Below are 22,329 nucleotides of genomic sequence, written 5' to 3'. Positions count from 1 at the left end.
CAACTTCACATAGAAGTAAGTATGACACAATTAAACATTCAAACGTTCGGAACAACTTTGCGTTTTATAGTAATTGGCTACTATTAACAAATCTGAAATTTCATCGCGGTTTACGTATATCTAAAAACATGATGGAGTTTTTTTTATATAGCAAATATATTCATGACTCCACAAAAAGTAAAATTATATTAGAAAGTCTTTACATTTAGAGATGTGAGTATGTTTTATTTATTTTTATTTTACCCTTTTAAGGTATCAGAACGACAACAATCGATCCATCCAAAGTGTGTCCTCCTCAAAACGGCAAATTTCCAGTTTTTCTTCTTCATACTGAAAACTGCTCGTTGTACTATGTTTGTGATCATGGAATACCAAAATTAATGCGTTGCCCAGCTCCCCTTCACTTCAACCGAGAGCTGAACGTATGTGACTATGAGTGGAGAGCTGGCTGTTCTACGAATGGTGAGCTTTAGGCCTTCTCTTCCTTTCCAGATCTTTTTCTTGGAAATTGAGGATCCTGAGACAATTTTAACAAAAACAGCAGAAGCTACTTTTCATTTGTTATCGTAAAGAACCCGATAAAAACATTTAAATTAAAAGAAACAATCAAAAAACGCGAAACACGTTGATTTCACATAGTTTCTTTGAACCGTTTACAGTAATGCTAACCGCCGCTAGTACAGCGGTAAGTCTACGGACTTACAACTCTAAAATCAAGGGCTCCATTTTCCTCTGTGAGCTCAGCCGATAGCCCGATGTGGCTTTGCTATAACAAAACACACACACACACCAATTCTGTTCATAGCCTTACCCAACAATGTATAATATATCTACACATTCACCCCAAAATATATTGAATTTCTATTCTTCCAACATACTCTATAAAATATCACACTATCTACAAAAACGGAATTTAAAAATACTTTCTTATTCGTCAATGAAACTTTAAGGTTATTTTCTGACATATTTTTGTCGACAATGAATAAGTAAAACTTAATGTTAATTTACATGAATTTTTTCAATATTAAATCACAAAAGAATGAATAAAAAGTATTCGAACACAAAAATCTCTCACAGAATAAAAAACAGAAAGGCCTGGATATCAATTATCAATTTATAATTAACATGGAACTAAAATCATATTGAATTGACAGTTTATTTTAAATAACATAAAGTTAATGACACGTCAACTGCAGGTGCACGTGCTAAGAGTCAGTTTCAGCAACAAAGAACGTTGAAGAAAACATGGGAAAACATGTGACTACCCCAAACAATTTTCAAGTGTTTTTTAGATCACAATAAAATCTCGTAGAACCTTTACAATTGTTACAAGAACAAATTAATATGAAAACAATCGAAGAGTTCATTCGATCTTTCCATATGTCACGTTTTAAAACTGTCTTTATTTATCTGTTGACACAAATGTTCTAAGCATCAATGTTACGCAAATACTTATACAATTATTTTAAAAAGTATATATATTATCCTAACGTGCAATACATCGAAACGTCTTTTCGAAAACAATATCTCATATTTTAGAAAATTCAAAGTGTTATATAATATCGGTTATCGTATGAGTATGGTTTTGAGATGTCTTTTACGTACAGAGTAATCCTTCACACATATATATGCAGTACTGTCAAAAATATTCAACCTTAATGCCACGTCTTCCGAATTATTCCTTCGGCAAGATGTTTAACATAGCAAGGTAAGCGCGAAGTGTAAATCAGTGACAAATAGGAAAATCAAATAAGAGATCACCTTACGTTTATTGTTTTAAATATTCGTTCGATAACGTTACAAAACAATTTAATTAAGCGTGTCTAAGACACACCACTCTTAAAGACGATTGCGTGAAATACGATACTAATTCAGAATTTCTTTTCCTCAATTAGATCATTTGTCATCAAAGAAACCCGAAGTATCAAATAGTTCTTCAACATACATCTCCGACCCGATTAGAGTCACAGACAGTCCGTTCTCAACTACCAGATCAGAAAATACATTTCAACCATCCAAGAACAGAACGGAAGTAGTAATTTCTTCAAGAGACGAAGATGTTTTTAACACCACAATGCCAGTTGCTGATGATAATAGAACCATAGAACAAGAATCAACTTCACATAGAAGTAAGTATGACACAATTAAACATTCAAACGTTCGGAACAACTTTGCGTTTTATAGTAATTGGCTACTATTAACAAATCTGAAATTTCATCGCGGTTTACGTATATCTAAAAACATGATGGAGTTTTTTTTATATAGCAAATATATTCATGACTCCACAAAAAGTAAAATTATATTAGAAAGTCTTTACATTTAGAGATGTGAGTATGTTTTATTTATTTTTATTTTACCCTTTTAAGGTATCAGAACGACAACAATCGATCCATCCAAAGTGTGTCCTCAAAACGGCAAATTTCCAGTTTTTCTTCTTCATACTGAAAACTGCTCGTTGTACTATGTTTGTGATCATGGAATACCAAAATTAATGCGTTGCCCAGCTCCCCTTCACTTCAACCGAGAGCTGAACGTATGTGACTATGAGTGGAGAGCTGGCTGTTCTACGAATGGTGAGCTTTAGGCCTTCTCTTCCTTTCCAGATCTTTTTCTTGGAAATTGAGGATCCTGAGACAATTTTAACAAAAACAGCAGAAGCTACTTTTCATTTGTTATCGTAAAGAACCCGATAAAAACATTTAAATTAAAAGAAACAATCAAAAAACGCGAAACACGTTGATTTCACATAGTTTCTTTGAACCGTTTACAGTAATGCTAACCGCCGCTAGTACAGCGGTAAGTCTACGGACTTACAACTCTAAAATCAAGGGCTCCATTTTCCTCTGTGAGCTCAGCCGATAGCCCGATGTGGCTTTGCTATAACAAAACACACACACACACTAATTCTGTTCATAGCCTTACCCAACAATGTATAATATATCTACACATTCACCCCAAAATATATTGAATTTCTATTCTTCCAACATACTCTATAAAATATCACACTATCTACAAAAACGGAATTTAAAAATACTTTCTTATTCGTCAATGAAACTTTAAGGTTATTTTCTGACATATTTTTGTCGACAATGAATAAGTAAAACTTAATGTTAATTTACATGAATTTTTCAATATTAAATCACAAAAGAATGAATAAAAAGTATTCGAACACAAAATCTCTCACAGAATAAAAACAGAAAGGCCTGGATATCAATTATCAATTTATAATTAACATGGAACTAAAATCATATTGAATTGACAGTTTATTTTAAATAACATAAAGTTAATGACACGTCAACTGCAGGTGCACGTGCTAAGAGTCAGTTTCAGCAACAAAGAACGTTGAAGAAAACATGGGAAAACATGTGACTACCCCAAACAATTTTCAAGTGTTTTTTTAGATCACAATAAAATCTCGTAGAACCTTTACAATTGTTACAAGAACAAATTAATATGAAAACAATCGAAGAGTTCATTCGATCTTTCCATATGTCACGTTTTAAAACTGTCTTTATTTATCTGTTGACACAAATGTTTTAAGCATCAATGTTACGCAAATACTTATACAATTATTTTAAAAAGTATATATATTATCCTAACGTGCAATACATCGAAACGTCTTTTCGAAAACAATATCTCATATTTTTAGAAAATTCAAAGTGTTATATAATATCGGTTATCGTATGAGTATGGTTTTGAGATGTCTTTTACGTACAGAGTAATCCTTCACACATATATATGCAGTACTGTCAAAAATATTCAACCTTAATGCCACGTCTTCCGAATTATTCCTTCGGCAAGATGTTTAACATAGCAAGGTAAGCGCGAAGTGTAAATCAGTGACAAATAGGAAAATCAAATAAGAGATCACCTTACGTTTATTGTTTTAAATATTCGTTCGATAACGTTACAAAACAATTTAATTAAGCGTGTCTAAGACACACCACTCTTAAAGACGATTGCGTGAAATACGATACTAATTCAGAATTTCTTTTCCTCAATTAGATCATTTGTCATCAAAGAAACCCGAAGTATCAAATAGTTCTTCAACATACATCTCCGACCCGATTAGAGTCACAGACAGTCCGTTCTCAACTACCAGATCAGAAAATACATTTCAACCATCCAAGAACAGAACGGAAGTAGTAATTTCTTCAAGAGACGAAGATGTTTTTAACACCACAATGCCAGTTGCTGATGATAATAGAACCATAGAACAAGAATCAACTTCACATAGAAGTAAGTATGACACAATTAAACATTCAAACGTTCGGAACAACTTTGCGTTTTATAGTAATTGGCTACTATTAACAAATCTGAAATTTCATCGCGGTTTACGTATATCTAAAACATGATGGAGTTTTTTTTATATAGCAAATGTATTCATGACTCCACAAAAGTAAAATTATATTGGAAAGTCTTTACATTTAGAGATGTGAGTATGTTTTATTTATTTTATTTTACCCTTTTAAGGTATCAGAACGACAACAATCGATCCATCCAAAGTGTGTCCTCCTCAAAACGGCAAATTTCCAGTTTTTCTTCCTCATACTGAAAACTGCTCGTTGTACTATGTTTGTGATCATGGAATACCAAAATTAATGCTTTGCCCAGCTCCCCTTCACTTCAACCGAGAGCTGAACGTATGTGACTATGAGTGGAGAGCTGGCTGTTCTACGAATGGTGAGCTTTAGGCCTTCTCTTCCTTTTCAGATCTTTTTCTTGGAAATTGAGGATCCTGAGACAATTTTAACAAAAACAGCAGAAGCTACTTTTCATTTGTTATCGTAAAGAACCCGATAAAAACATTTAAATTAAAAGAAACAATCAAAAAACGCGAAACACGTTGATTTCACATAGTTTCTTTGAACCGTTTACAGTAATAATCAGTGAGACCCTAACCCGACTATAGAAATTCCCAGTAACCAGTTAGCAACCCTCATAGAATTCACCACGATAAAGACAAACTTCATGTTCAACAACCAAAACTATATACAAACAAATGGCCTAAGCATGGGCAACCCAGTATCACCAGTTCTAGCCAATATTTTATGACACAAGTTGAAACACATGCAATTAACACAGCATTACATCCACCATTATATTGGTACAGATATGTAGATGACACGGTTGCGGGATTCAAATTTACAGAACACATACTTAATTTTTTCAATCACATTAACTCTATACATCCCAACATCAACTTCACATGTGAACAGGAAGAAAACAAACAAATATCATTTCTTAACCTCAAAATTACAAGAACTGATACACAATTTCAAACAGAAATCCACCGAAAAATCACCCATACTGGACTATACATTCCTTGGGACTCAGCACATGAAACAAAACAAAAACTCAACATACTAAGAAACCAAATAAACACAGCCATAAAACTATGCTCACCAGATAAAATTAACCATGAATTAGACAAAATAAAACAATACTTCACCAACATCAATAAGTTTCCTCCACAAACCGTAGAAAACATTATACGCACACACCTAGACAGAAAGCAAAATCAACCAACTAAAGTAAATACAGCTCACGAATCAAAAAACCACGAAACCACATACTGCTGTATACCATATATTCCTGACATCAGCAAACAAATAACCAACATTTGGCAAAAATTAGTAACAAAATATGACATTCCAATTAATACTAAATTTATTCAAAAACCCGGCACAAAACTGAGGTCTATACTATGTAAAAACTACACTGACAAACACCACACCAACATTATTTATAAAATACAATGTGATAACTGCCACGACTTCTATATTGGAGAAACAAGTAGAAAAATGGAAACCAGATTCAAAGAACATAAAAAGTCACCTTCACACGTTTTCGAACACTGCAAGTCAAATAAACACAACATAACCATAGAAAACACTCAAATACTAAATAAAGAAACAAACATAAACAAACGCAAAATTAAAGAAGCCTTACTTATACAACAACTTAAACCCATAATAAACCAATATAAAGGAACGCCTTTATACCTATATTAATAAAATAAATAAAATTATATATTCAAACATCTAATACCGCCCTCTATATTTCGACACACAGTTACACAACCCCTTTCAAACATGTGGTCAGCATCCGGTCAGTTACCTCTTTCTTTGTGAACCTGACGATGAACGAAGAAGGTCGAAACGTTGTTCGCTCTTCTATGTAAAAGTGTTTTCTCAGCCAAAACGAGCCGTTTTGCATATAAATTTCGTTTACAGTGATGCTAACCGCCGCTCGTACAGCGGTAAGTCTACGGACTTACAACTCTAAAATCAAGGGCTCAATTTTCCTCGGTGAGCTCAGCCGATAGCCCGATGTGGCTTTGCTATAACAAAACACACACACACACTAATTCTGTTCATAGCCTTACCCAACAATGTATAATATATCTACACATTCACCCCAAAATATATTGAATTTCTATTCTTCCAACATACTCTATAAAATATCACACTATCCACAAAAACGGAATTTAAAAATACTTTCTTATTCGTCAATGAAACTTTAAGGTTATTTTCTGACATATTTTTGTCGACAATGAATAAGTAAAACATAATGTTAATTTACATGAATTTTTTCAATATTAAATCACAAAAGAATGAATAAAAATATTCGAACACAAAAATCTCTCACAGAATAAAAAAACAGAAAGGCCTGGATATCAATTATCAATTTATAATTAACATGGAACTAAAATCGAAATGAATTGACAGTTTATTTTAAATAACATAAAATTAATGACACATCAACTGCAGGTGTACGTGCTAAGAGTCAGTTTCAGCAACAAAGAACGTTGAAGAAAACATAGGAAAACATGTGACTACACCAAACAATTTTCAAGTGTTTTTTTAGATCACAGGAAAATCTCGTAGAACTTCTACAATTCTTACAAGAAGAAATTAATTTGAAAACAATCTAAGAGTTCATTCGATCTTTCCATATGTCACGTTTTAAAACTGTCTTTATTTATCTGTTGACACAAATGTTCTAAGCATCAATGTTACGCAAATACTTATACAATTATTTTAAAAGTATATATATTATCCTAACGTGCAATACATCGAAACGTCTTTTCGAAAACAATATCTCATATTTTTAGAAAATTCAAAGTGTTATATAATATCGGTTATCGTATGAGTATGGTTTTGAGATGTCTTTTACGTACAGAGTAATCCTTCACACATATATATGCAGTACTGTCAAAATATTCAACCTTAATGCCACGTCTTCCGAATTATTCCTTCGGCAAGATGTTTAACATAGCAAGGTAAGCGCGAAGTGTAAATCAGTGACAAATAGGAAAATCAAATAAGAGATCACCTTACGTTTATTGTTTTAAATATTCGTTCGATAACGTTACAAAACAATTTAATTAAGCGTGTCTAAGACACACCACTCTTAAAGACGATTGCGTGAAATACGATACTAATTCAGAATTTCTTTTCCTCAATTAGATCATTTGTCATCAAAGAAACCCGAAGTATCAAATAGTTCTTCAACATACATCTCCGACCCGATTAGAGTCACAGACAGTCCGTTCTCAACTACCAGATCAGAAAATACATTTCAACCATCCAAGAACAGAACTGAAGTAGTAATTTCTTCAAGAGACGAAGATGTTTTAACACCACAATGCCAGTTGCTGATGATAATAGAACCATAGAACAAGAATCAACTTCACATAGAAGTAAGTATGACACAATTAAACATTCAAACGTTCGGAACAACTTTGCGTTTTATAGTAATTGGCTACTATTAACAAATCTGAAATTTCATCGCGGTTTACGTATATCTAAAAACATGATGGAGTTTTTTTTATATAGCAAATCTATTCATGACTCCACAAAAAGTAAAATTATATTGGAAAGTCTTTACATTTAGAGATGTGAGTATGTTTTATTTATTTTATTTTACCCTTTTAAGGTATCAGAACGACAACAATCGATCCATCCAAAGTGTGTCCTCCTCAAAACGGCAAGTTTCCAGTTTTTCTTCCTCATACTGAAAACTGCTCGTTGTACTATGTTTGTGATCATGGAATACCAAAATTAATGCGTTGCCCAGCTCCCCTTCACTTCAACCGAGAGCTGAACGTATGTGACTATGAGTGGAGAGCTGGCTGTTCTACGAATGGTGAGCTTTAGGCCTTCTCTTCCTTTCCAGATCTTTTTCTTGGAAATTGAGGATCCTGAGACAATTTTAACAAAAACAGCAGAAGCTACTTTTCATTTGTTATCGTAAAGAACCCGATAAAAACATTTAAATTAAAAGAAACAATCAAAAAACGCGAAACACGTTGATTTCACATAGTTTCTTTGAACCGTTTACAGTAATGCTAACCGCCGCTAGTACAGCGGTAAGTCTACGGACTTACAACTCTAAAATCAAGGGCTCCATTTTCCTCTGTGAGCTCAGCCGATAGCCCGATGTGGCTTTGCTATAACAAAACACACACACACACTAATTCTGTTCATAGCCTTACCCAACAATGTATAATATATCTACACATTCACCCCAAAATATATTGAATTTCTATTCTTCCAACATACTCTATAAAATATCACACTATCTACAAAAACGGAATTTAAAAATACTTTCTTATTCGTCAATGAAACTTTAAGGTTATTTTCTGACATATTTTTGTCGACAATGAATAAGTAAAACATAATGTTAATTTACATGAATTTTTCAATATTAAATCACAAAAGAATGAATAAAAAGTATTCGAACACAAAAATCTCTCACAGAATAAAAAACAGAAAGGCCTGGATATCAATTATCAATTTATAATTAACATGGAACTAAAATCATATTGAATTGACAGTTTATTTTAAATAACATAAAGTTAATGACACGTCAACTGCAGGTGCACGTGCTAAGAGTCAGTTTCAGCAACAAAGAACGTTGAAGAAAACATGGGAAAACATGTGACTACACCAAACAATTTTCAAGTGTTTTTTAGATCACAATAAAATATCGTAGAACCTTTACAATTGTTACAAGAACAAATTAATATGAAAACAATCTAAGAGTTCATTCGATCTTTCCATATGTCACGTTTCAAAACTGTCTTTATTTATCTGTTGACACAAATGTTTTAAGCATCAATGTTACGCAAATACTTATACAATTATTTTAAAAAGTATATATATTATCCTAACGTGCAATACATCGAAACGTCTTTTCGAAAACAATATCTCATATTTTTAGAAAATTCAAAGTGTTATATAATATCGGTTATCGTATGAGTATGGTTTTGAGATGTCTTTTACGTACAGAGTAATCCTTCACACATATATATGCAGTACTGTCAAAAATATTCAACCTTAATGCCACGTCTTCCGAATTATTCCTTCGGCAAGATGTTTAACATAGCAAAATAAGCGCGAAGTGTAAATCAGTGACAAATAGGAAAATCAAATAAGAGATCACCTTACGTTTATTGTTTTAAATATTCGTTCGATAACGTTACAAAACAATTTAATTAAGCGTGTCTAAGACACACCACTCTTAAAGACGATTGCGTGAAATACGATACTAATTCAGAATTTCTTTTCCTCAATTAGATCATTTGTCATCAAAGAAACCCGAAGTATCAAATAGTTCTTCAACATACATCTCCGACACGATTAGAGTCACAGACAGTCCGTTCTCAACTACCAGATCAGAAAATACATTTCAACCATCCAAGAACAGAACGGAAGTAGTAATTTCTTCAATAGACGAAGATGTTTTTAACACCACAATGCCAGTTGCTGATGATAATAGAACCATAGAACAAGAATCAACTTCACATAGAAGTAAGTATGACACAATTAAACATTCAAACGTTCGGAACAACTTTGCGTTTTATAGTAATTGGCTACTATTAACAAATCTGAAATTTCATCGCGGTTTACGTATATCTAAAAACATGATGGAGTTTTTTTTTATATAGCAAATGTATTCATGACTCCACAAAAAGTAAAATTATATTGGAAAGTCTTTACATTTAGAGATGTGAGTATGTTTTATTTATTTTTATTTTACCCTTTTAAGGTATCAGAACGACAACAATCGATCCATCCAAAGTGTGTCCTCCTCAAAACGGCAAATTTCCAGTTTTTCTTCCTCATACTGAAAACTGCTCGTTGTACTATGTTTGTGATCATGGAATATTAAAATTAATGCTTTGCCCAGCTCCCCTTCACTTCAACCGAGAGCTGAACGTATGTGACTATGAGTGGAGAGCTGGCTGTTCTACGAATGGTGAGCTTTAGGCCTTCTCTTCCTTTCCAGATCTTTTTCTTGGAAATTGAGGATCCTGAGACAATTTTAACAAAAACAGCAGAAGCTACTTTTCATTTGTTATCGTAAAGAACCCGATAAAAACATTTAAATTAAAAGAAACAATCAAAAAACGCGAAACACGTTGATTTCACATAGTTTCTTTGAACCGTTTACAGTAATGCTAACCGCCGCTAGTACAGCGGTAAGTCTACGGACTTACAACTCTAAAATCAAGGGCTCCATTTTCCTCTGTGAGCTCAGCCGATAGCCCGATGTGGCTTTGCTATAACAAAACACACACACACACTAATTCTGTTCATAGCCTTACCCAACAATGTATAATATATCTACACATTCACCCCAAAATATATTGAATTTCTATTCTTCCAACATACTCTATAAAATATCACACTATCTACAAAAACGGAATTTAAAAATACTTTCTTATTCGTCAATGAAACTTTAAGGTTATTTTCTGACATATTTTTGTCGACAATGAATAAGTAAAACATAATGTTAATTTACATGAATTTTTTCAATATTAAATCACAAAAGAATGAATAAAAAATATTCGAACACAAAAATCTCTCACAGAATAAAAAACAGAAAGGCCTGGATATCAATTATCAATTTATAATTAACATGGAACTAAAATCATATTGAATTGACAGTTTATTTTAAATAACATAAAGTTAATGACACGTCAACTGCAGGTGCACGTGCTAAGAGTCAGTTTCAGCAACAAAGAACGTTGAAGAAAACATGGGAAAACATGTGACTACACCAAACAATTTTCAAGTGTTTTTTAGATCACAATAAAATCTCGTAGAACCTTTACAATTGTTACAAGAACAAATTAATATGAAAACAATCTAAGAGTTCATTCGATCTTTCCATATGTCACGTTTTAAAACTGTCTTTATTTATCTGTTGACACAAATGTTTTAAGCATCAATGTTACGCAAATACTTATACAATTATTTTAAAAAGTATATATATTATCCTAACGTGCAATACATCGAAACGTCTTTTCGAAAACAATATCTCATATTTTAGAAAATTCAAAGTGTTATATAATATCGGTTATCGTATGAGTATGGTTTTGAGATGTCTTTTACGTACAGAGTAATCCTTCACACATATATATGCAGTACTGTCAAAAATATTCAACCTTAATGCCACGTCTTCCGAATTATTCCTTCGGCAAGATGTTTAACATAGCAAGGTAAGCGCGAAGTGTAAATCAGTGACAAATAGGAAAATCAAATAAGAGATCACCTTACGTTTATTGTTTTAAATATTCGTTCGATAACGTTACAAAACAATTTAATTAAGCGTGTCTAAGACACACCACTCTTAAAGACGATTGCGTGAAATACGATACTAATTCAGAATTTCTTTTCCTCAATTAGATCATTTGTCATCAAAGAAACCCGAAGTATCAAATAGTTCTTCAACATACATCTCCGACCCGATTAGAGTCACAGACAGTCCGTTCTCAACTACCAGATCAGAAAATACATTTCAACCATCCAAGAACAGAACTGAAGTAGTAATTTCTTCAAGAGACGAAGATGTTTTTAACACCACAATGCCAGTTGCTGATGATAATAGAACCATAGAACAAGAATCAACTTCACATAGAAGTAAGTATGACACAATTAAACATTCAAACGTTCGGAACAACTTTGCGTTTTATAGTAATTGGCTACTATTAACAAATCTGAAATTTCATCGCGGTTTACGTATATCTAAAAACATGATGGAGTTTTTTTTATATAGCAAATGTATTCATGACTCCACAAAAAGTAAAATTATATTGGAAAGTCTTTACATTTAGAGATGTGAGTATGTTTTATTTATTTTTATTTTACCCTTTTAAGGTATCAGAACGACAACAATCGATCCATCCAAAGTGTGTCCTCCTCAAAACGGCAAATTTCCAGTTTTTCTTCCTCATACTGAAAACTGCTCGTTGTACTATGTTTGTGATCATGGAATACCAAAATTAATGCGTTGCCCAGCTCCCCTTCACTTCAACCGAGAGCTGAACGTATGTGACTATGAGTGGAGAGCTGGCTGTTCTACGAATGGTGAGCTTTAGGCCTTCTCTTCCTTTCCAGATCTTTTCTTGGAAATTGAGGATCCTGAGACAATTTTAACAAAACAGCAGAAGCTACTTTTCATTTGTTATCGTAAAGAACCCGATAAAACATTTAAATTAAAAGAAACAATCAAAAACGCGAAACACGTTGATTTCACATAGTTTCTTTGAACCGTTTACAGTAATAATCAGTGAGACCCTAACCCGACTATAGAAATTCCCAGTAACCAGTTAGCAACCCTCATAGAATTCACCACGATAAAGACAAACTTCATGTTCAACAACCAAAACTATATACAAACAAATGGCCTAAGCATGGGCAACCCAGTATCACCAGTTCTAGCCAATATTTTTATGACACAAGTTGAAACACATGCAATTAACACAGCATTACATCCACCATTATATTGGTACAGATATGTAGATGACACGGTTGCGGGATTCAAATTTACAGAACACATACTTAATTTTTTCAATCACATTAACTCTATACATCCCAACATCAACTTCACATGTGAACAGGAAGAAAACAAACAAATATCATTTCTTAACCTCAAAATTACAAGAACTGATACACAATTTCAAACAGAAATCCACCGAAAAATCACCCATACTGGACTATACATTCCTTGGGACTCAGCACATGAAACAAAACAAAACTCAACATACTAAGAAACCAAATAAACACAGCCATAAAACTATGCTCACCAGATAAAATTAACCATGAATTAGACAAAATAAAACAATACTTCACCAACATCAATAAGTTTCCTCCACAAACCGTAGAAAACATTATACGCACACACCTAGACAGAAAGCAAAATCAACCAACTAAAGTAAATACAGCTCACGAATCAAAAAACCACGAAACCACATACTGCTGTATACCATATATTCCTGACATCAGCAAACAAATAACCAACATTTGGCAAAAATTAGTAACAAAATATGACATTCCAATTAATACTAAATTTATTCAAAAACCCGGCACAAAACTGAGGTCTATACTATGTAAAACTACACTGACAAACACCACACCAACATTATTTATAAAATACAATGTGATAACTGCCACGACTTCTATATTGGAGAAACAAGTAGAAAAATGGAAACCAGATTCAAAGAACATAAAAAGTCACCTTCACACGTTTTCGAACACTGCAAGTCAAATAAACACAACATAACCATAGAAAACACTCAAATACTAAATAAAGAAACAAACATAAACAAACGCAAAATTAAAGAAGCCTTACTTATACAACAACTTAAACCCATAATAAACCAATATAAAGGAACGCCTTTATACCTATATTAATAAAATAAATAAAATTATATATTCAAACATCTAATACCGCCCTCTATATTTCGACACACAGTTACACAACCCCTTTCAAACATGTGGTCAGCATCCGGTCAGTTACCTCTTTCTTTGTGAACCTGACGATGAACGAAGAAGGTCGAAACGTTGTTCGCTCTTCTATGTAAAAGTGTTTTCTCAGCCAAAACGAGCCGTTTTGCATATAAATTTCGTTTACAGTGATGCTAACCGCCGCTCGTACAGCGGTAAGTCTACGGACTTACAACTCTAAAATCAAGGGCTCAATTTTCCTCGGTGAGCTCAGCCGATAGCCCGATGTGGCTTTGCTATAACAAAACACACACACACACTAATTCTGTTCATAGCCTTACCCAACAATGTATAATATATCTACACATTCACCCCAAAATATATTGAATTTCTATTCTTCCAACATACTCTATAAAATATCACACTATCCACAAAAACGGAATTTAAAAATACTTTCTTATTCGTCAATGAAACTTTAAGGTTATTTTCTGACATATTTTTGTCGACAATGAATAAGTAAAACATAATGTTAATTTACATGAATTTTTTCAATATTAAATCACAAAAGAATGAATAAAAATATTCGAACACAAAAATCTCTCACAGAATAAAAAAAACAGAAAGGCCTGGATATCAATTATCAATTTATAATTAACATGGAACTAAAATCGAAATGAATTGACAGTTTATTTTAAATAACATAAAATTAATGACACATCAACTGCAGGTGTACGTGCTAAGAGTCAGTTTCAGCAACAAAGAACGTTGAAGAAAACATAGGAAAACATGTGACTACACCAAACAATTTTCAAGTGTTTTTTCAGATCACAGGAAAATCTCGTAGAACTTCTACAATTCTTAAAAAAAGAAATTAATTTGAAAACAATCTAAGAGTTCATTCGATCTTTCCATATGTCACGTTTTAAAACTGTCTTTATTTATCTGTTGACACAAATGTTCTAAGCATCAATGTTACGCAAATACTTATACAATTATTTTAAAAGTATATATATTATCCTAACGTGCAATACATCGAAACGTCTTTTCGAAAACAATATCTGATATTTTTAGAAAATTCAAAGTGTTATATAATATCGGTTATCATATGAGTATGGTTTTGAGATGTCTTTTACGTACAGAGTAATCCTTCACACATATATATGCAGTACTGTCAAAAATATTCAACCTTAATGCCACGTCTTCCGAATTATTCCTTCGGCAAGATGTTTAACATAGCAAGGTAAGCGCGAAGTGTAAATCAGTGACAAATAAAAAAATCAAATAAGAGATCACCTTACGTTTATTGTTTTAAATATTCGTTCGATAACGTTACAAAACAATTTAATTAAGCGTGTCTAAGACACACCACTCTTAAAGACGATTGCGTGAAATACGATACTAATTCAGAATTTCTTTTTCTCAATTAGATCATTTGTCATCAAAGAAACCCGAAGTATCAAATAGTTCTTCAACATACATCTCCGACCCGACTAGAGTCACAGACAGTCCGTTCTCAACTACCAGATCAGAAAATACATTTCAACCATCCAAGAACAGAACTGAAGTAGTAATTTCTTCAAGAGACGAAAATGTTTTTAACACCACAATGCCAGTTGCTGATGATAATAGAACCATAGAACAAGAATCAACTTCACATAGAAGTAAGTATGACACAATTAAACATTCAAACGTTCGGAACAACTTTGCGTTTTATAGTAATTGGCTACTATTAACAAATCTGAAATTTCATCGCGGTTTACGTATATCTAAAAACATGATGGAGTTTTTTTTATATAGCAAATCTATTCATGACTCCACAAAAAGTAAAATTATATTGGAAAGTCTTTACATTTAGAGATGTGAGTATGTTTTATTTATTTTTATTTTACCCTTTAAGGTATCAGAACGACAACAATCGATCCATCCAAAGTGTGTCCTCCTCAAAACGGCAAATTTCCAGTTTTTCTTCCTCATACTGAAAACTGCTCGTTGTACTATGTTTGTGATCATGGAATACCAAAATTAATGCGTTGCCCAGCTCCCCTTCACTTCAACCGAGAGCTGAACGTATGTGACTATGAGTGGAGAGCTGGCTGTTCTACGAATGGTGAGCTTTAGGCCTTCTCTTCCTTTCCAGATCTTTTTCTTGGAAATTGAGGATCCTGAGACAATTTTAACAAAAACAGCAGAAGCTACTTTTCATTTGTTATCGTAAAGAACCCGATAAAAACATTTAAATTAAAAGAAACAATCAAAAAACGCGAAACACGTTGATTTCACATAGTTTCTTTGAACCGTTTACAGTAATGCTAACCGCCGCTAGTACAGCGGTAAGTCTACGGACTTACAACTCTAAAATCAAGGGCTCCATTTTCCTCTGTGAGCTCAGCCGATAGCCCGATGTGGCTTTGCTATAACAAAACACACACACACACTAATTCTGTTCATAGCCTTACCCAACAATGTATAATATATCTACACATTCACCCCAAAATATATTGAATTTCTATTCTTCCAACATACTCTATAAAATATCACACTATCTACAAAAAACGGAATTTAAAAATACTTTCTTATTCGTCAATGAAACTTTAAGGTTATTTTCTGACATATTTTTGTCGACAATGAATAAGTAAAACATAATGTTAATTTACATGAATTTTTTCAATATTAAATCACAAAAGAATGAATAAAAAATATTCGAACACAAAAATCTCTCACAGAATAAAAAACAGAAAGGCCTGGATATCAATTATCAATTTATAATTAACATGGAACTAAAATCATATTGAATTGGCAGTTTATTTTAAATAACATAAAGTTAATGACACGTCAACTGCAGGTGCACGTGCTAAGAGTCAGTTTCAGCAACAAAGAACGTTGAAGAAAACATAGGAAAACATGTGACTACACCAAACAATTTTCAAGTGTTTTTTTAGATCACAGGAAAATCTCGTAGAACTTCTACAATTCTTACAAGAAGAAATTAATTTGAAAACAATCTAAGAGTTCATTCGATCTTTCCATATGTCACGTTTTAAAACTGTCTTTATTTATCTGTTGACACAAATGTTCTAAGCATCAATGTTACGCAAATACTTATACAATTATTTTAAAAAGTATATATATTATCCTAACGTGCAATACATCGAAACGTCTTTTCGAAAACAATATCTCATATTTTTAGAAAATTCAAAGTGTTATATAATATCGGTTATCGTATGAGTATGGTTTTGAGATGTCTTTTACGTACAGAGTAATCCTTCACACATATATATGCAGTACTGTCAAAAATATTCAACCTTAATGCCACGTCTTCCGAATTATTCCTTCGGCAAGATGTTTAACATAGCAAGGTAAGCGCGAAGTGTAAATCAGTGACAAATAAAAAAATCAAATAAGAGATCACCTTACGTTTATTGTTTTAAATATTCGTTCGATAACGTTACAAAACAATTTAATTAAGCGTGTCTAAGACACACCACTCTTAAAGACGATTGCGTGAAATACGATACTAATTCAGAATTTCTTTTCCTCAATTAGATCATTTGTCATCAAAGAAACCCGAAGTATCAAATAGTTCTTCAACATACATCTCCGACCCGACTAGAGTCACAGACAGTCCGTTCTCAACTACCAGATCAGAAAATACATTTCAACCATCCAAGAACAGAACTGAAGTAGTAATTTCTTCAAGAGACGAAGATGTTTTTAACACCACAATGCCAGTTGCTGATGATAATAGAACCATAGAACAAGAATCAACTTCACATAGAAGTAAGTATGACACAATTAAACATTCAAACGTTCGGAACAACTTTGCGTTTTATAGTAATTGGCTACTATTAACAAATCTGAAATTTCATCGCGGTTTACGTATATCTAAAAACATGATGGAGTTTTTTTTATATAGCAAATGTATTCATGACTCCACAAAAAGTAAAATTATATTGGAAAGTCTTTACATTTAGAGATGTGAGTATGTTTTATTTATTTTTATTTTACTCTTTAAGGTATCAGAACGACAACAATCGATCCATCCAAAGTGTGTCCTCCTCAAAACGGCAAATTTCCAGTTTTCTTCCTCATACTGAAAACTGCTCGTTGTACTATGTTTGTGATCATGGAATATTAAAATTAATGCTTTGCCCAGCTCCCCTTCACTTCAACCGAGAGCTGAACGTATGTGACTATGAGTGGAGAGCTGGCTGTTCTACGAATGGTGAGCTTTAGGCCTTCTCTTCCTTTCCAGATCTTTTCTTGGAAATTGAGGATCCTGAGACAATTTTAACAAAAACAGCAGAAGCTACTTTTCATTTGTTATCGTAAAGAACCCGATAAAACATTTAAATTAAAAGAAACAATCAAAAAACGCGAAACACGTTGATTTCACATAGTTTCTTTGAACCGTTTACAGTAATGCTAACCGCCGCTAGTACAGCGGTAAGTCTACGGACTTACAACTCTAAAATCAAGGGCTCCATTTTCCTCTGTGAGCTCAGCCGATAGCCCGATGTGGCTTTGCTATAACAAAACACACACACACACTAATTCTGTTCATAGCCTTACCCAACAATGTATAATATATCTACACATTCACCCCAAAATATATTGAATTTCTATTCTTCCAACATACTCTATAAAATATCACACTATCTACAAAAACGGAATTTAAAAATACTTTCTTATTCGTCAATGAAACTTTAAGGTTATTTTCTGACATATTTTTGTCGACAATGAATAAGTAAAACATAATGTTAATTTACATGAATTTTTTCAATATTAAATCACAAAAGAATGAATAAAAATATTCGAACACAAAAATCTCTCACAGAATAAAAAACAGAAAGGCCTGGATATCAATTATCAATTTATAATTAACATGGAACTAAAATCATATTGAATTGACAGTTTATTTTAAATAACATAAAATTAATGACACGTCAACTGCAGGTGCACGTGCTAAGAGTCAGTTTCAGCAACAAAGAACGTTGAAGAAAACATGGGAAAACATGTGACTACACCAAACAATTTTCAAGTGTTTTTAGATCACAATAAAATCTCGTAGAACTTTACAATTCTTACAAGAACAAATTAATATGAAAACAATCTAAGAGTTCATTCGATCTTTCCATATGTCACGTTTTAAAACTGTCTTTATTTATCTGTTGACACAAATGTTCTAAGCATCAATGTTACGCAAATACTTATACAATTATTTTAAAAAGTATATATATTATCCTAACGTGCAATACATCGAAACGTCTTTTCGAAAACAATATCTCATATTTTTAGAAAATTCAAAGTGTTATATAATATCGGTTATCGTATGAGTATGGTTTTGAGATGTCTTTTACGTACAGAGTAATCCTTCACACATATATATGCAGTACTGTCAAAAATATTCAACCTTAATGCCACGTCTTCCGAATTATTCCTTCGGCAAGATGTTTAACATAGCAAGGTAAGCGCGAAGTGTAAATCAGTGACAAATAGGAAAATCAAATAAGAGATCACCTTACGTTTATTGTTTTAAATATTCGTTCGATAACGTTACAAAACAATTTAATTAAGCGTGTCTAAGACACACCACTCTTAAAGACGATTGCGTGAAATACGATACTAATTCAGAATTTCTTTTCCTCAATTAGATCATTTGTCATCAAAGAAACCCGAAGTATCAAATAGTTCTTCAACATACATCTCCGACCCGACTAGAGTCACAGACAGTCCGTTCTCAACTACCAGATCAGAAAATACATTTCAACCATCCAAGAACAGAACTGAAGTAGTAATTTCTTCAAGAGACGAAGATGTTTTTAACACCACAATGCCAGTTGCTGATGATAATAGAACCATAGAACAAGAATCAACTTCACATAGAAGTAAGTATGACACAATTAAACATTCAAACGTTCGGAACAACTTTGCGTTTTATAGTAATTGGCTACTATTAACAAATCTGAAATTTCATCGCGGTTTACGTATATCTAAAACATGATGGAGTTTTTTTATATAGCAAATGTATTCATGACTCCACAAAAGTAAAATTATATTGGAAAGTCTTTACATTTAGAGATGTGAGTATGTTTTATTTATTTTTATTTTACCCTTTTAAGGTATCAGAACGACAACAATCGATCCATCCAAAGTGTGTCCTCCTCAAAACGGCAAATTTCCAGTTTTTCTTCCTCATACTGAAAACTGCTCGTTGTACTATGTTTGTGATCATGGAATACCAAAATTAATGCGTTGCCCAGCTCCCCTTCACTTCAACCGAGAGCTGAACGTATGTGACTATGAGTGGAGAGCTGGCTGTTCTACGAATGGTGAGCTTTAGGCCTTCTCTTCCTTTCCAGATCTTTTTCTTGGAAATTGAGGATCCTGAGACAATTTTAACAAAAACAGCAGAAGCTACTTTTCATTTGTTATCGTAAAGAACCCGATAAAAACATTTAAATTAAAAGAAACAATCAAAAAACGCGAAACACGTTGATTTCACATAGTTTCTTTGAACCGTTTACAGTAATGCTAACCGCCGCTAGTACAGCGGTAAGTCTACGGACTTACAACTCTAAAATCAAGGGCTCCATTTTCCTCTGTGAGCTCAGCCGATAGCCCGATGTGGCTTTGCTATAACAAAACACACACACACACTAATTCTGTTCATAGCCTTACCCAACAATGTATAATATATCTACACATTCACCCCAAAATATATTGAATTTCTATTCTTCCAACATACTCTATAAAATATCACACTATCTACAAAAACGGAATTTAAAAATACTTTCTTATTCGTCAATGAAACTTTAAGGTTATTTTCTGACATATTTTTGTCGACAATGAATAAGTAAAACATAATGTTAATTTACATGAATTTTTCAATATTAAATCACAAAAGAATGAATAAAAATATTCGAACACAAAAATCTCTCACAGAATAAAAAACAGAAAGGCCTGGATATCAATTATCAATTTATAATTAACATGGAACTAAAATCGAAATGAATTGACAGTTTATTTTAAATAACATAAAATTAATGACACATCAACTGCAGGTGTACGTGCTAAGAGTCAGTTTCAGCAACAAAGAACGTTGAAGAAAACATAGGAAAACATGTGACTACACCAAACAATTTTCAAGTGTTTTTTCAGATCACAGGAAAATCTCGTAGAACTTCTACAATTCTTAAAAAAAGAAATTAATTTGAAAACAATCTAAGAGTTCATTCGATCTTTCCATATGTCACGTTTTAAAACTGTCTTTATTTATCTGTTGACACAAATGTTCTAAGCATCAATGTTACGCAAATACTTATACAATTATTTTAAAAAGTATATATATTATCCTAACGTGCAATACATCGAAACGTCTTTTCGAAAACAATATCTCATATTTTAGAAAATTCAAAGTGTTATATAATATCGGTTATCATATGAGTATGGTTTTGAGATGTCTTTACGTACAGAGTAATCCTTCACACATATATATGCAGTACTGTCAAAAATATTCAACCTTAATGCCACGTCTTCCGAATTATTCCTTCGGCAAGATGTTTAACATAGCAAGGTAAGCGCGAAGTGTAAATCAGTGACAAATAAAAAAATCAAATAAGAGATCACCTTACGTTTATTGTTTTAAATATTCGTTCGATAACGTTACAAAACAATTTAATTAAGCGTGTCTAAGACACACCACTCTTAAAGACGATTGCGTGAAATACGATACTAATTCAGAATTTCTTTTCTCAATTAGATCATTTGTCATCAAAGAAACCCGAAGTATCAAATAGTTCTTCAACATACATCTCCGACCCGACTAGAGTCACAGACAGTCCGTTCTCAACTACCAGATCAGAAAATACATTTCAACCATCCAAGAACAGAACTGAAGTAGTAATTTCTTCAAGAGACGAAAATGTTTTTAACACCACAATGCCAGTTGCTGATGATAATAGAACCATAGAACAAGAATCAACTTCACATAGAAGTAAGTATGACACAATTAAACATTCAAACGTTCGGAACAACTTTGCGTTTTATAGTAATTGGCTACTATTAACAAATCTGAAATTTCATCGCGGTTTACGTATATCTAAAACATGATGGAGTTTTTTTTATATAGCAAATCTATTCATGACTCCACAAAAAGTAAAATTATATTGGAAAGTCTTTACATTTAGAGATGTGAGTATGTTTTATTTATTTTTATTTTACCCTTTTAAGGTATCAGAACGACAACAATCTATCCATCCAAAGTGTGTCCTCCTCAAAACGGCAAATTTCCAGTTTTTCTTCCTCATACTGAAAACTGCTCGTTGTACTATGTTTGTGATCATGGAATACCAAAATTAATGCGTTGCCCAGCTCCCCTTCACTTCAACCGAGAGCTGAACGTATGTGACTATGAGTGGAGAGCTGGCTGTTCTACGAATGGTGAGCTTTAGGCCTTCTCTTCCTTTCCAGATCTTTTTCTTGGAAATTGAGGATCCTGAGACAATTTTAACAAAAACAGCAGAAGCTACTTTTCATTTGTTATCGTAAAGAACCCGATAAAACATTTAAATTAAAAGAAACAATCAAAAAC

General features: G+C 32.7%; 2 protein-coding genes across 2 annotated transcripts; both read left to right on the top strand.

Moving 5' to 3' along the window:
• The first annotated feature begins 2,411 nt into the window (after positions 1-2,411).
• Positions 2,412-8,143, top strand: LOC143255533 (uncharacterized). The gene is made up of 5 exons (XM_076511352.1): positions 2,412-2,573; positions 4,006-4,239; positions 4,474-4,683; positions 7,473-7,705; positions 7,942-8,143. Exons 1-4 carry the CDS (start codon positions 2,492-2,494, stop codon positions 7,679-7,681), a joined length of 735 nt encoding a protein of 244 aa, XP_076367467.1. The 5' UTR covers positions 2,412-2,491; the 3' UTR covers positions 7,682-7,705; positions 7,942-8,143.
• Positions 8,070-17,953, top strand: LOC143257666 (uncharacterized). Its single transcript, XM_076516707.1, has 9 exons — positions 8,070-8,151; positions 9,585-9,818; positions 10,057-10,266; positions 11,700-11,933; positions 12,171-12,380; positions 15,167-15,400; positions 15,637-15,846; positions 17,283-17,516; positions 17,753-17,953. The coding sequence occupies exons 1-9, from the start codon at positions 8,070-8,072 to the stop codon at positions 17,872-17,874; spliced, it is 1,770 nt and encodes a 589-aa protein (XP_076372822.1). The 3' UTR covers positions 17,875-17,953.
• The last annotated feature ends 4,376 nt before the right edge of the window (positions 17,954-22,329 follow it).

This window comes from Tachypleus tridentatus, chromosome 7 (genome assembly GCF_004210375.1).
Source record: "Tachypleus tridentatus isolate NWPU-2018 chromosome 7, ASM421037v1, whole genome shotgun sequence".
In the NCBI taxonomy this organism is placed as follows: domain Eukaryota; kingdom Metazoa; phylum Arthropoda; class Merostomata; order Xiphosura; family Limulidae; genus Tachypleus; species Tachypleus tridentatus.
The sequence above is the reverse complement of the archived record's forward strand: the minus strand, read 5'-3'. Positions and strand labels throughout refer to the sequence as shown.

Coding starts and splice junctions, on each gene's coding strand:
- LOC143255533 (XM_076511352.1), top strand. CDS start 2,492: ATGCGTTGCCCAGCTCCCCTTCACTTCAACCGAGAGCTGAACGTATGT. Junction 4,240..4,473: donor AGAATCAACTTCACATAGAA/GTAAGTATGACA, acceptor TACCCTTTTAAG/GTATCAGAACGACAACAATC. Junction 4,684..7,472: donor AGCTGGCTGTTCTACGAATG/GTGAGCTTTAGG, acceptor TTCCTCAATTAG/ATCATTTGTCATCAAAGAAA.
- LOC143257666 (XM_076516707.1), top strand. CDS start 8,070: ATGCGTTGCCCAGCTCCCCTTCACTTCAACCGAGAGCTGAACGTATGT. Junction 8,152..9,584: donor AGCTGGCTGTTCTACGAATG/GTGAGCTTTAGG, acceptor TTCCTCAATTAG/ATCATTTGTCATCAAAGAAA. Junction 17,517..17,752: donor AGAATCAACTTCACATAGAA/GTAAGTATGACA, acceptor TTACTCTTTAAG/GTATCAGAACGACAACAATC.